Source organism: Leptopilina heterotoma, unplaced genomic scaffold (genome assembly GCF_015476425.1).
Source record: "Leptopilina heterotoma isolate Lh14 unplaced genomic scaffold, ASM1547642v1 Lhet_32, whole genome shotgun sequence".
NCBI lineage: Eukaryota > Metazoa > Arthropoda > Insecta > Hymenoptera > Figitidae > Leptopilina > Leptopilina heterotoma.
In genome coordinates this window covers 1,671,036-1,686,204 of record NW_025111017.1, presented here as the reverse complement: position 1 = coordinate 1,686,204, position 15,169 = coordinate 1,671,036, and the positions used below count along the sequence as shown (strand labels likewise).

Here is a 15,169-nt window from a genome sequence, read left to right as displayed (position 1 = left end):
CATTTTTTTTTCTTAAAGTTACTACGACTTTAAGGATTACATTCTCATCACATGTTTTTGTTTGCTGATGATTGCGAGATAAAGTGGATTTAAATGTATATTTTTGGTCTTGATGATTTAAATTGTGAAGTTATTTTTAATTATACTAACTTTTAGTAGAAATATTATTTGCAGAAGCAGATAAAATATTCTTAAAGTATTAGTATCAAGGTTTTTGTGTAGTGTAGACCGGAGCGTAATGGCTAACTTTTCACTCTTTGTTATTTTACACGGACATTTTTGTTTTAAATAAGTGTTTATCTCCTAGAAAAGTTACTCTAGTACCTCAGCTTTCTTTTAAAAAGTCGAGCGTCCCTATATTACGCTTACTTTTTTCTACAATGAACGTACACTTCGTCGGTATCGTAGGTATTGCTCTTTCCCGTGTAGAAATTTGGCGTGGCCTTCCTAGAAATAGACTACAGCTAGATAGCATTTGTCGTGGAAAATTATTCTGAATAAACTGTCCTGGCCCCGAAATGTTAATGTATAGTTTTCCCCTTTATTTTCTTCGCTATGAAGACAGTCTAGAATCTGGCTAAAATTTGTCTAGGATACTGAATTAAAAATTCAGTACAAGTTCGTATAGCAGGTTGTCCAAGAATTAGCTGGGCACTGTCTAGGACGCTGACTTAAGAATTTAGTACAAGTTCGTGTAGGCCAGTCGTTGGGTCGAAAAAGTACACATAAATGCTAGCAGCAAAGTCTAAATGGTTTCTTGTAGTTTGCGGGCCCCATATAAGAGCCCAATAGTTTGCTCTCGATTCTCAGTTGCGAAAAAGGTTATAAATAATTGTCAAAGTTTGAAAAACGTGGTTTTTTGATTCCCGTTGCTTCCGGTTACATTTTAGAGAAAAAAGTTGTTATTGGAAGTTGTAGAGCTTGAAAATAGCTTTTAAATGATTGGTCACACGTTAAAAAATGTTAATTAGTTTATTTGCAAATGAATTTAAACCATTAAAAATAGCACTTTTTTAATTGTTTAATAACTTTGTTAATAATTATCGAATTTGTTTCTAACTTACCAGAAATATTCTCCTTGCGAAGCTGAATAAAACACAAAAAAATTCAACTCGATCGGATAATTAGTTTATGCATAATTCCATTTGTTAACTAAAAACATGTCATTTTTCAACAGAATTTCCAAATTTTTGGCCAGGCGAATTTCGTTTTTTTTCTTGGAGAGTACAGTTAAGGAGTCAAACTTTCATTCCATTTAAATGGGAAATTGATTTTTTTAATCTAAGTGCATAATAATAGACGTTAAAAAAAAGTATGTTTTTTTGACATAAACAAATGGAATAACTCGGCCAATTTTCACTTTATCGATTTAGTGTAAAGGGCATTTAATTTCACTTGTTTTCACAAAACCTTTCCAAAAAAAAATCCAATCTTACTTCAAGGGGGGGGAGTTAGTTTTTTCTTTTTAAAAAATTCCTGACTAGTTAATTATTATTATTTTTAATTGAAATTCGCACCATTTATAGTTAAATACTTGTATTTTATGAAAAAAAATTGATCATACGGATTTGTCCTTTTATTTTGCATTTATATCAAGTGAAAGTATATGCATAGTTTTTTCTACCTTTGGACGGCGGAGTGGGGGAACCGGTGGCGCGTGATTCTCGCCCGCCACAAAACAGAATTCAGCCGTTCAAATTTGCAAAAATGGTCATAACTTCGTTAATTATTGACCGATTTTAATCTTTCTTTCTTTAATTTGATCTACTTTTCAACACTGAATCCAAAAATGAATTTGCATTTTTTGTAAATAAAATATTTTTTATACTAATAAGAAAAAAATTTTTTTAACAACAAATTATTATTCTTATTTTTTATATTTAACAAAAAATTTTCTTTGTACATATTATTCCATTTAATTTAAAATAATATTATATATAAAAAAATCTAAAATTATTTATCTGTAAGCGTGTAGCATCGAGTGTAAGCATTGTAGTAGTAAAATAATCATTTTCTTTGGTTAACAATATTATATAATGATTATTCTTTTTTATTAAATACCTTTGTAGGACCCCAAACATCGGCACCTTCACGTGTAAATAATAAATCGGCGTGCCTTACGCTTACACTCGATGCTAGACGCTTACAGATAAATAATTTTAGATTTTTTTATATATAATATTATTTTAAATTAAATGGAATAATATGTACAAAGAAAATTTTTTGTTAAATATAAAAAATAAGAATAATAATTTGTTGTTAAAAAAAATTTTTTCTTATTAGTATAAAAAATATTTTATTTACAAAAAATGCAAATTCATTTTTGGATTCAGTGTTGAAAAGTAGATCAAATTAAAAAAATGAAGATTAAAATCGGTCAATAATTAACGAAGTTATGACCATTTTTGCAAATTTGAACGGCTGAATTCTGTTTTGTGGCGGGCGAGAATCACGCGCCACCGGTTCCCCCACTCTGCCGTCCAAAGGTAGAAAAAACTATGCTTATACTTTCACTTGATATAAATGCAAAATAAAAGGACAAATCCGTATGATCAATTTTTTTTCATAAAATACAAGTATTTAACTATAAATGGTGCGAATTTCAATTAAAAATAATAATAATTAACTAGTCAGGAATTTTTTAAAAAGAAAAAACTAACTCCCCCCCCCTTGAAGTAAGATTGGATTTTTTTTTGGAAAGGTTTTGTGAAAACAAGTGAAATTAAATGCCCTTTACACTAAATCGATAAAGTGAAAATTGGCCGAGTTATTCCATTTGTTTATGTCAAAAAAACATACTTTTTTTTAACGTCTATTATTATGCACTTAGATTAAAAAAATCAATTTCCCATTTAAATGGAATGAAAGTTTGACTCCTTAACTGTACTCTCCAAGAAAAAAAACGAAATTCGCCTGGCCAAAAATTTGGAAATTCCGTTGAAAAATGACATGTTTTTAGTTAACAAATGGAATTATGCATAAACTAATTATCCGATCGAGTTGAATTTTTTTGTGTTTTATTCAGCTTCGCAAGGAGAATATTTCTGGTAAGTTAGAAATAAATTCGATAATTATTAACAAAGTTATTAAACAATTAAAAAAGTGCTATTTTTAATGGTTTAAATTCATTTGCAAATAAACTAATTAACATTTTTTAACGTATGACCAATCATTTAAAAGCTATTTTCAAGCTCTACAACTTCCAATAACAACTTCTTTCTCTAAAATGTAACCGGAAGCAACGGGAATCAAAAAACCACGTTTTTCAAACTTTGACAATTATTTATAACCTTTTTCGCAACTGAGAATCGAGAGCAAACTATTGGGCTCTTATATGGGGCCTGCAAACTACAAGAAACCATTTAGACTTTGCTGCTAGCATTTATGTGTACTTTTTCGACCCAACGACTGGCCTAGTGGAGAAGGTGGCTCTGAGAGTCTACTAAGCTAGCAGACGAAATCAGTTCTTGACGTAGTGCTTGATGAAAAGAAACCAAGAGTCTACAATTGTAACTTATCTTGTTGTGAAGATAAAATCAAATTTATAAATCTAGTGAAAAGTTTTCAGTTTTCCATTTTTGAACAAGGACAGTGTACAAGTTTAAATATATTACAGCGAAAAAAAGATTTATTAGAAAAAGGACATGTGATGTCATCATTAATAGTCTAGATTGTTTTTCATATTATAATGTTCATAATAAGTAATAAAACTTTGGTAATTTTAAGTAAATTTTTTGTGATTGCAACAATATAATATACAATTAATTTTATTATCGGTATACAAGTACGAATCTTTATAGTGAATGTGTTTGTGTTTTAAAGAAAAAATCCAATGTAGCAAAATATGTTACAATTAATTTCAAAAATAATTGTAAGAGGAATTGTGATAATAACAAATACTTTTGTATTACTGTTTTGTTTGTTTAAAAGTTAAACAAACAAAAGAGTAAAGTTAAAAAATATTGTTCTATTATTTATAAACCTAACAATTATTCCCAGTATGTAGAAACTGCTTATTTTAATATCCAGGAACTGGCTAAGAATGATTTATTTTACTAGACAAGGACTAGACAAAATAACTGTACAAAATCTTGACGTTGCTAGCGTTACATCCCTCGTTCAAGCCTGTCCATTTTTCCCATCTAGTTGCTAGATTGAATCTAGCGCAACTGGACAGTTTCTCATACACTTCCACGGTAAATTTCTACACGGGTTATACATAGCGTGTTGCATTAGCCAACACGCCCTAGGGGTACTTAGGAAATATTTTGTAATTTTTATCAATACAGTAAGTGTGAATCAAAAATCTAAAATTGACCCTCAAAAAATGTTTCAAGCTTAAAACGCGATTTTAGTTTCTTTTTTTAAGTTATTTTAAAAAAATTAGAACGAAAAAATGAAAATTTTGAAAAGTTACTTTCATATGTGAAATACAGTTTTTCTACTATATTTCTTACAATAGTGATTGAATAATAAATAATCAAACTTTGTAGAAACTTGCAGTACATCAAGTTGTCTTTGGAGTGAAATCATTTCGATTTACGATTTTTAAATAAATTACAATTATTCATTACGCCCCTTAGCCATTATGTCCCGTTTCCCCTATATACGTGATTTGTAGGGTAATGTCACATTGAGTGGACCGCCACTTTGAGTAGACCACCTGAGTTTTTAAGTTATCTGACAGCGGAAACATGAAATAAATAAAACGAATAGCAGCACCGCACCTAGAAACCGTAAGAAATTAAGTTCCGCGATAAACATGTACGTTATTGTTTAATGTAACGCATTTTTAAGAATACAAACCAAAAAAGAAGTCGCTCTTACAATGAGTAAAGTGATTTAGAAGTGTAAAAGTAGTGTAAAATTTAAGTTTTAAAAGGTAACTTATTTTTTTCCTACTACTTTGGACATTGCAATTAATTGTCTTAGTTTAATTAAGTGATAATTTTGACTCAAAAAACATTGTGGTGGCTGCCATAAAAAGTTGTATTTCACTATGAGTGGACCACTGTTTATAACCATGAGAGGACTGCCTGTTTTTTTATATTTTTAATGTCAGTTTACCATTTTTAAGGAAATAAATTGACAATAAATTGGTTTGAAACTATGTTTTATGTTCTTTATTAATTTTTTTGTGATATTGATGTGATATGTGCCAAAATTATTAAAAGTGGTTTCACTTGTAAACATTGCGACACAATCATAGTCTGAAGCTGCATAAGCATAAATTTTGTTTTAATATATCAGAAATATTAAATTTTTTTTAGGAGTGGTCCACTCAAGGTTACACTTTTTTCATTCCTTAAAAATTAGCTATTTTTTTAAAGTCAATTGTTTTTTCCAAATAAAAATAAAACAAAGCTATTATGGTGTAAACACTTACCTAGGGATCTAAACTAATGCATGGAATAGAAACCTCCGATTAATTTGCTTTCATAAAGAATTTTTTCGAAAAAAAGCTTAGGCGGTCCACTCAAGGTGACATTACCCTAAATATATATCAAGTGTATGATTAAAAACATGTAAATCCGGATACAGTGAATGTGATATTTACCCATCGTTTTAACAAGCAAAAGTAAAACACCTCCACTAAGCTGAGACAAAAAGTCAAAAATTCGAAAAAAGTTTTTAAAAAAATTAAGTTTTTCAAAAGTTATCGTCGGACAGACAGACAGACAGACCTACAGACAGACGTAATCGACAGACCATGTTTCTTGGATTCAGAGCACCTCAAAACGCAAAGATTTCATAAAATTAGCAAATAGTATATTAAGCAACAAGGTACCGTGAAGGTAGCCTTTAAGTCCCGTGTAACTTACGATATTTTTTATTCCAAAGGCACAAAAGTGGCGATTTAAGATAGCAGACGACAGGGAGTAAAACTCATTCACTTGTTCGACTTCTATGAAAATGGCGGCATTTTTTTTCCATGAGCAAAAATAACGCATGGGACTAGCTGTTTTTTTGCCCATGAGAAAAAAAGGTCGCCATTTTCATTCAACCTGAGGTATAAAAAGTCAATTTTTCATCAAATCTAATACCTCCTCATGTGATTAGAATGTAAAAAACCATTTCCAACAAGATAGGACCAAAAATTAAAATGTAAAAAAGGGTCAGACCAGACAAACTGCATTAAAAAAATTTCATTGATTTTCTAAAATGTTAAAACCTTTATGAATATATTTTAGTTATAACATTTTAGAAAATCAATAAAAATTTTTTAACCCAGTTAAGCTAGCCTGACCCAAAAACTTAAAAAAAAATTAATTTTCTATGAAAAAATGTTGTAGAGAAAATTTGTTTGTTTTTTTTCTAATCTGAAGTAATATAAAGTTAAAAATAATGAAATTTGAAAAAATTGAATTTTTAAAATTTTGAAACTACTGTAGTTTGCGTAGTTTTCGACAAAAATGGCTGGCTAACGAACTCGACCTGTATTTTAACACTAACTTTGTGCATGCAAAGTTGCAAGTTGATGCAATAAGTTTTTCAAGAGTTATCGTAGGGACACCATTGTGTCTACAGACAGACACGAAGACAGACATACGGACAGACACTTTTTTTAGACCATGTTTTTCGGACTCAGGGGACCCCAAAACGTCGAGATTTCATAAAATTAGCGAAAGTCAATTTTCGACCAAAACTAATACTTTCTCATATGATGAGAATGTAATAAAAAATTAGTTCTTTGGAAATAAGTCAAAAAGTTTTAAGTTCAGTGAAAAGTTGTCAACAGCAAAGTTGTAGCTGATGGTAAGACGAGAAAAAAAGTCTGTGGTAGCAAGCTCCCATAGGCAATAGTTTTGGAGATAATTGAGTCGGAATATGGATTTTTTGTTAAAAAAATGATAAAAAATATATATATACGGTGGTTTTTCCGGAAATTACTAGTTTTTGGTTAATGTGAGCATTTTTTGAGTACATTGGGGTGAGAATATGTGGAAATTAATGTAATAATTTTTTTCTCTTTGAGAAATTTTGATTTTTAGCGTTATTTTAGAATTTTTGAGTATTTTTTACTATTTAAGAGCCTATAACTTCGAAATTTGACTTTCTATGAAAAAATGTTGTAAAGAAAAGTTGTTTATATTTGTCTAATCTAAAGTATTATAATGTTAAAAATAATAAAATTAAAAAAAATTGAATTTTTAAAATTTTGAAACTACTGTAGTTTGCGTAGTTTTCGACGAAAATGACTGGCTAACGAACTCGACCTGTATTTTAACACTAACTTTGTGCATGCAAAGTTGCAAGTTGATGCAATAAGTTTTTCAAGAGTTATCGTAGGGACACCATTGTGTCTACAGACAGACACGAAGGCAGACATACGGACAGACACTTTTTTTAGACCATGTTTTTCGGACTCAGGGGACCCCAAAACGTCGAGATTTCATAAAATTAGCGAAAGTTAATTTTCGACCAAAACTAATACTTTCTCATATGATGAGAATGTAATAAAAAATTAGTTCTTTGGAAATAAGTCAAAAAGTTTTAAGTTCAGTGAAAAGTTGTCAACAGCAAAGTTGTAGCTGATGGTAAGACGAGAAAAAAGTTTGTGGTAGCAAGCTCCCATAGGCAATAGTTTTGGAGATAATTAAGTCGGAATATGGATTTTTTGTTAAAAAAATGATAAAAAATATATATATACGGTGGTTTTTCCGGAAATTACTAGTTTTTGGTTAATGTGAGCATTTTTTGAGTACAATGGGGTGAGAATATGTGGAAATTAATGTAATAATTTTTTTCTCTTTGAGAAATTTTGATTTTTAGCGTTATTTTAGGATTTTTGAGTATTTTTTTACTATTTAAGAGCCTATAACTTCGAAATTTGACTTTCTATGAAAAAATGTTGTAGAGAAAAGTTGTTTGTATTTGTCTAATCTAAAGTAATATAAAGTTAAAAATAATGAAATTTGAAAAAATTGAATTTTTAAAATTTTGAAACTACTGTAGTTTGCGTAGTTTTCGACGAAAATGACTGGCTAACGAACTCGACCTGTATTTTAACACTAACTTTGTGCATGCAAAGTTGCAAGTTGATGCAATAAGTTTTTCAAGAGTTATCGTAGGGACACCATTGTGTCTACAGACAGACACGAAGGCAGACATACGGACAGACACTTTTTTTAGACCATGTTTTTCGGACTCAGGGGACCCCAAAACGTCGAGATTTCATGAAATTAGCGAAAGTCCATTCTCGACCAAAACTAATACTTTCTCATATGATGAGAATGTAATAAAAAAATTACTTTTTTGCAAATAAGTCAAAAAGTTTTAGGTTCAGTGAAAAGTTGTCAACAGCAAAGTTGTAGCTGATGGTAAGACGAGAAAAAAAGTCTGTGGTAGCAAGCTCCCATAGGCAATAGTTTTGGAGATAATTGAGTCGGAATATGGATTTTTTGTTAAAAAAATGATAAAAAATATATATATACGGTGGTTTTTCCGGAAATTACTAGTTTTTGGTTAATGTGAGCATTTTTTGAGTACAATGGGGTAAGAATATGTGGAAATTAATGTAATAATTTTTTTCTCTTTGAGAAATTTTGATTTTTAGCGTTATTTTAGGATTTTTGAGTATTTTTTTACTATTTAAGAGCCTATAACTTCGAAATTTGACTTTCTATGAAAAAATGTTGTAGAGAAAAGTTGTTTGTATGTGTCTAATCTAAAGTAATATAAAGTTAAAAATAATAAAATTTGAAAAAATTGAATTTTTAAAATTTTGAAACTACTGTAGTTTGCGTAGTTTTCGACGAAAATGGCTGGCTAACGAACTCGACCTGTATTTTAACACAGTAGATATACAGAGAGGGTTCTATCTAGAGATCCTTGCACCGACATGTTACCGACACTTTTACCTAAGACTCAAACCACTTAGCCCAGACTCAAACCATTTTGGAGGTGCGATTCAGATTATGATGCTGAGCCGGATATGACGTCATACTTCCTATAATTATTCGGGGGGGGGGATATTGAGATCATGATGCAAATGTGATTCTTGGAATTTATCTAATTTCTTGGAATTATAAAACAATCCTAGAATTTTCCATAGGGGTTGATGACTTAGAATTTTGGAATTTTTTATTGGAATTTCCCGTTTTTGTTTTTTACAGGGTGCATTCTTTAACGATGACACATAATTTCTTTGTTTTTCGCAAAATAAAGTTGATGACTCATTATCATTGGTATTTCCTGTTTTTGTTTTTTGCAGGGTGCATTCTTTAACGATGACACATAATTTCTTTGTTTTTCGCAAAATGGGGTTGATGACTCATTATCATTGGTATTTCTTGTTTTCGTTTTTTACAGGGTGCATTCTTTGTTTTTCGCAAAATGGGGTTGATGACTCAGAATTTTGGAATTTTTTATTGATGACTCATTATCATTCGTATTTCCTGTTTTTGTTTTTTACTTATTTTATTCTTGGAATTATTATTTTCGTCTAAATATGGCAAATCAGTGTTTATTAGATTCTTATCTAAGGAATTTTTACAAACATTTTCGGTTCTTTTCATAAGAATGCTTTTGATCTTACCGAAATTCCAAGAAATCTATAATTAACTTGAAGGTCAAATAGGTCATATCTCATGTATATAAAGAGGGCAATTTTTATAAACGAAATCATTTCTGCAGTTTAAGTTGGTTAATGAACATATTAGCAGAACAACGTCGTGAAATTCAAGTTCGCTTGAACAAATTAATTCAAGAAATATATAAAGTTAAAAGTTTAATTGAAGCAAGGTCACAGTTAAATATTTTAATAAAAAAATTTGAAAATTTAAATTTAAGTCATAAAAATGAATTTCGATAAGTTAAACAAAGCAAGCAAAGTCTTTGTCACGAAAACAACAAAGGAGTTAATCATCGATGCATTTTATAAAGTAACAGACATTCGAAAAATTGATACGAAAGTTGGTCCGAAAATTGTTGCTGAAATAAATAATGAATTTAACATTTTCCTAGCACTAAGAATGCTAAAAATATTTAAAGAGGATGCAAATCTTTTCAACAGTCTAAAAGCTGAAGCTGTCAGAGGTGGTGTATATTTAAGAAATCATGGAGGACTTTACAATCAGATAGAGTTTGTTCCTGAGGGAGTTGACCAGTAGAAGACATAAAATGTCAAATTTACCATGTGGAGAAATGTTATTATCAAAAATTTACAACTTGAATTCATCATTTACAAAACAAGTTGTCGTTGGAGCAGAACTAGACATAAATGAAAATATAATACCTAAAATTCAACTAAGAAGCAGCCATCCACGAGTATTATTGTCTTTGGAGCTTCAAGAATGGCGCCTATTGGTTGATGCAGTAAAACATATAATGCGATTTTTCAACGGAGATTGTGATGCATCAGTGCTGGATTGTGAAACGTTTACAATACGTTTTAGTGTTACATATCGTTTAATATCAATTGAGCGTTTAGATCAATTATTTACATTTAGTGAAACGTCATTTGCAATTTTTAATGAACTTATTCCTTGCGTCGAACAAAAATATGTAGAACTATTAAAATTCAATTTGCAGTATAGTAAAGATATAATTGTAAAGTCTATTTCAGAATTAATCTTTAAAAATAATGTAAACTCTACAAAACATGCCACGGAATTTATTAAAAAACATTACAGTAGAATACTTCAAAAAGTGATGGGAAGAACTAATGTTTTAAATTTAGAGATATTATTGTTAGAACTTGTCACATTTCACTGGAAACAAATATCAAATGAAGCTATTCATCTACTGTCAAATATTCAATGTGTAAATGGCAAATTATTGTAAAGAGAGGATAAATAAATACAAAAATGCATACAATTCAATTTATTTTTAATTTAACCTTTCTTAAATACATTATAATTCAGATTCGTTTATCCAACTGTTATGAGAATTATCAAAACCTAACCATTTTACAAATACATTAGATCCTCGTTTTTTAATACTTTTTCAACTAAATATACATCTGGATATTTAACTTTAGAAAGTTCTTGCTCGTAAAAACATCCACTTATTAGATTTTCCTGATAATCCTTCAAAATATCCTGATATGTTATTGGATTAGTATTTTTTACATCGCTTATAGTAAATATTTCTGTAGTCCAATTTGGTGTATAACCTTTCTCAAAAACATGTTTAACTTTACTTATACGTACTCTATCTCCAACTTTAAATTTGTTATATTGCCTGTTTACTAAAACTTTTTTAAATACATTAAACAACAAATTATTTTCATTTTCAGCATTTACATCTATTGGTTTCATTTTTATTGTTTGATGTTTACTATTATTATACGCATTTACTAAATCACTTAATATATCTATCCATTTGTAATTACCGCGTAAACTAAATTGCATCCACATTTTATTTTTTAAAGTACGATTAAATCGTTCACAAATTGACGCTTTCAAATTACTATGAGTAGAATACAAGTTAATGTTATAATTTTTAATGAGATTTTCGAAATGTGAATTATAAAACTCTTTTCCTTTATCTACTTGCAAATTTTTCGGTATGCGTTTTTTAATTAAAATAGATTTGATTGCCGCAGTCACATCTTCACCTTTTTGGGCTTTACTGGAACAGCCCAGGCAAACTTTGAAAATGTATCAATAACGGTTAACAGGTACTTGTAACCTTTATTTTCTCTCGCATAAGGTTGCATTTCAACAAGATCAGCTTGCCAAGTCTCGTCAATACCTCAAATATCAACATTTCTTCGCTTATAATTTTTTCTCGCTGGTTTATGTAACTCTTTCACCAACTGTAGTTTTTGATCCTCCATTGCTAATTACCTTCAAGTGTGCGCAGTCTGCTGTCTAATTGTAAAATAATGTCTTTGTTGGTAGACATCATCTCTATATTTCTTTCAATACTGATTCTTAGATTTTCAAAATATTTTTTTTACCAAATCTTCTAAATCTAAAATCTTTACTACATTGTCATTTACATCATTTCTCACAGAACCGATTACATCATAGATGGCGTTTGCTTTAGATTCAATAACTTTGTTTACAATATTCAAGTTTACTGCCTCACCGTTGCTCTCGGCATCAGCTACGTTACAAAGTTTCTTATTTTTAATATTAAAATCTCCTTCAGCAGTCAACTTAAAACCAAGTTTCTGTGCTTTTAAACTGACGTCCGAATATGTCGATACTCATCGTAAAAATGATAAAAATTTCTACAAATGTTAATTAATAAACAAATCCAGCTTCTCTCAACTCTTTAATAATTAATATAATCTCATTATTATGACTGCGATTTCCAGCTGCTTGAGATGCCAAGAGCAATCTTAAACGATCAACAAATTTATTAGGATCATCCCAATAAACATAATCAATTTTTGCATCTTCTTGTTGAGTCATATATTCTGGAATTAAACCTTCACCAGAATGGACTGCTATATAGTTTAGATATTTTAAACTCTTTATCTCTAACAGCGCCATCTGCTTTGTAATATTTTTTATGAGCATTAGTTGATATTACAATATTTTTATAATTTTCCCGATCAACTACACTTAAAACAGCTTCTTCTGGAACTTTTTTGAATAAAAGCTCAAGTAAACCTTTCGTTGCAGGATATGTTTTATTACCTACACTAATATTATTTTGTTCAAAATTTATTCCTGAATTACCAATCATTAATTGCCCTTTAGATAATTTACGAACTCCATATGAAGGATCTAAATCTTTTTCCTTTTCATCCAACATTTGAAGATATAAAATAGCACCATCTTTCTCTGATTTATCTCCATCTCCATCATCATCATCATAATCATCACCGTTATCGTCATCATCAGCAGCTGTTGCAAATGATAAGTCATCTCTTAAAAATGAATCATTCTCTCTCTTAACTTCTTGATCTTCTTCAAACTCTAAAGGAAGGTCTCCCTCTCTTTCAATTTTTACTGGTCGAATTTGTTTAACAATTTCAATGTCGTCAACTAATTTCTGAATTGGTGTCACTATAGGTTTAAAAGTATTATTTAAAGTCTGTTCAATTTCTTCCTTGCCCAATTTCATCAGCCTATGCTTTCGTCGAATAGCATCACTGGCTTCTGCAATTTGACCAAGAATATCTTTTTGTTTTCGCAAATGTTTCAAGTGTGTAGAAGACATGTTGATTGACCAATGTCTTGAATGAAACTGTTTATAAAGAATATAATTTCTCTAATTTTATAAAACAATCAAAACATTTTCTATATCTGCCTTCATTGATATCACGATCTTTATCAATCACTATAAAATCATGCTTATTTTTCCAACAAGAGTTGCAAAGTTTTTTAAATTCCATAAATGTCATATCAGTATTTACATGATCATCATAAATATGTCTAAGATTCATTTCATCTTGTTTGAATAAAACTAGTAAATTAACATTGTCACGTATTAAATGTTTTGGAATGCGCGCATATGTCTGACATAAATAAAAGCAATCCACAGCTTTGTGTCTTCCCATAGCAAAAAAGGCCTTAATATTATCTTGTTTTTCACATGCTACGTCATCAAATATAAATATTGAGTTTGGTAACGCATTGTTTGGTTCTACAACATCAATATGTTCATTAAATGGAAAGTAGCCAACACCCTCTACTGGTTGCAAAATGTTTTCTAAAAATTTGTATTTTGGTTGATATAACGATTTTGAGTACACATAAACATTTTCAAATCGTAATCCATTGGGATGTATTAAAAGAGCAAGTAAAGCATTTGTCTTTCCACAATTTGACGGTCCACAAAATATTGCTCTCACACTATTTGGCAATAAATTTCCATGATGATTTTCTGTTTTCTTATTACAATCTTAAACAAGAGTGTCAAAATTGTAGACTGGCAATTTAATAGATTGTGCTTCAAACTCCATTCTTACGATAACTGAGGTTAAAACTATAAATACAAGGTTTTTAATAGTTTCAATGTCAGTTTACTGCAGTCGCTTGTAACGTTCGCATGCAAATCTAATAATGACGTTTATGTGGATCTAGTTTCTTAGGAGAGATTTGCAATTTTGTGTCTATAGTTAACTCCTTCATGCTGTTAGGTCTAGTTTTTTAGGAGATGTTTGCAATTTTGTGTCGATGGTTAACTCTTTCATGCTTTGGGCAAGGTCCACGTTAGGCTCTACTGTTGGAGGCAACTGGGATAATTGACTATTACTGTCATAATTTTTTTGTTAGATCATTAAAGGTCGACTGTTTGTAGTCAAATGACAAAAAACTATAAATACATTGGTTATATAGATTTCCACTTTAGTCTTGAAAAAGTTTTTCTACCGAAACGAATATAAATATGGGTGTAAATAAAAAACAAATTAGTTTAAAGAAAACTTCGAAAAGAGTAAGACGGGGTAGAGGTGTCTTGAATAAAATTATCAATAAATTACCTTTCGAACTTCATATACCTGGCTATCAATACTGTGGTCCAGGAAAAAAATTGTCAAAAAGATTAGCACGAGGTGATCCAGGAATCAACCCGCTTGACGCTGCTTGTAAAGAGCACGATATTTCTTATTCAAAAAATAGGGAAAGTGTAGAAGCGAGAAACGCAGCTGATAGAGTACTTGCTGATAAAGCTTGGCATCGTGTGTTTGCTCCAGACGCAAATTATAGTGAAAGAGCTGCAGCTTACGCAATAACAAATGCAATGAAGGTCAAATTAAAATTGGGCATGGGAATTAAATCAAAAGAAAATATGAAGAAAAAAAGAGAAAATAAAAAATCAACGTTGAGGAAAATTGTAACCGCAGCTAAAACATCTATGAAATTAGATACAAATGCACAGTCTTCTATTAAATCAGCACTTGAAGGTGCACGTTTAGCAGTTAAAATTGCTGGTGGCAGGCGAAAAATTAATAAACCTCGAGTTTTACCGATACCTTCTAAAGTGGGAGGAATTTTACCTTTTCTTATTCCTCTGTTTGCGGGTTTAAGTGCAACAGGGGCTCTAACAGGGGGAGCAGCTGGCATAGCAAAAGCTGTAAATGATGCAAATTCTGCAAAACGTCAACTAGAGGAAAGCAAGCGACATAATAAAACAATGGAATCTATTGCCTTAGGAAAAGGTCTCTTTCTAAAACCATATAAAGCAGGACTAGGCCTTCATCTAAAACCCTACAAATTAGGACAAGGTTGCAAGTCAAAAAACTTGAAGTAAAGCTACCTCACCGTGC

The 15,169-nt window shown here is 30.3% G+C and overlaps 1 protein-coding gene across 1 annotated transcript in view; it reads right to left on the bottom strand.

Moving 5' to 3' along the window:
• The window catches only part of LOC122504829, a 116,088-nt gene extending 107,143 nt beyond the window's left edge, over positions 1-8,945 (bottom strand). Inside the window, exon 1 of the mRNA XM_043616098.1 lies at positions 8,895-8,945. Within this exon, the coding sequence (XP_043472033.1) occupies positions 8,895-8,945 (51 nt within the window). The remainder of the gene's footprint in view (positions 1-8,894) is intronic.
• Positions 8,946-15,169: the final 6,224 nt, after the last annotated feature.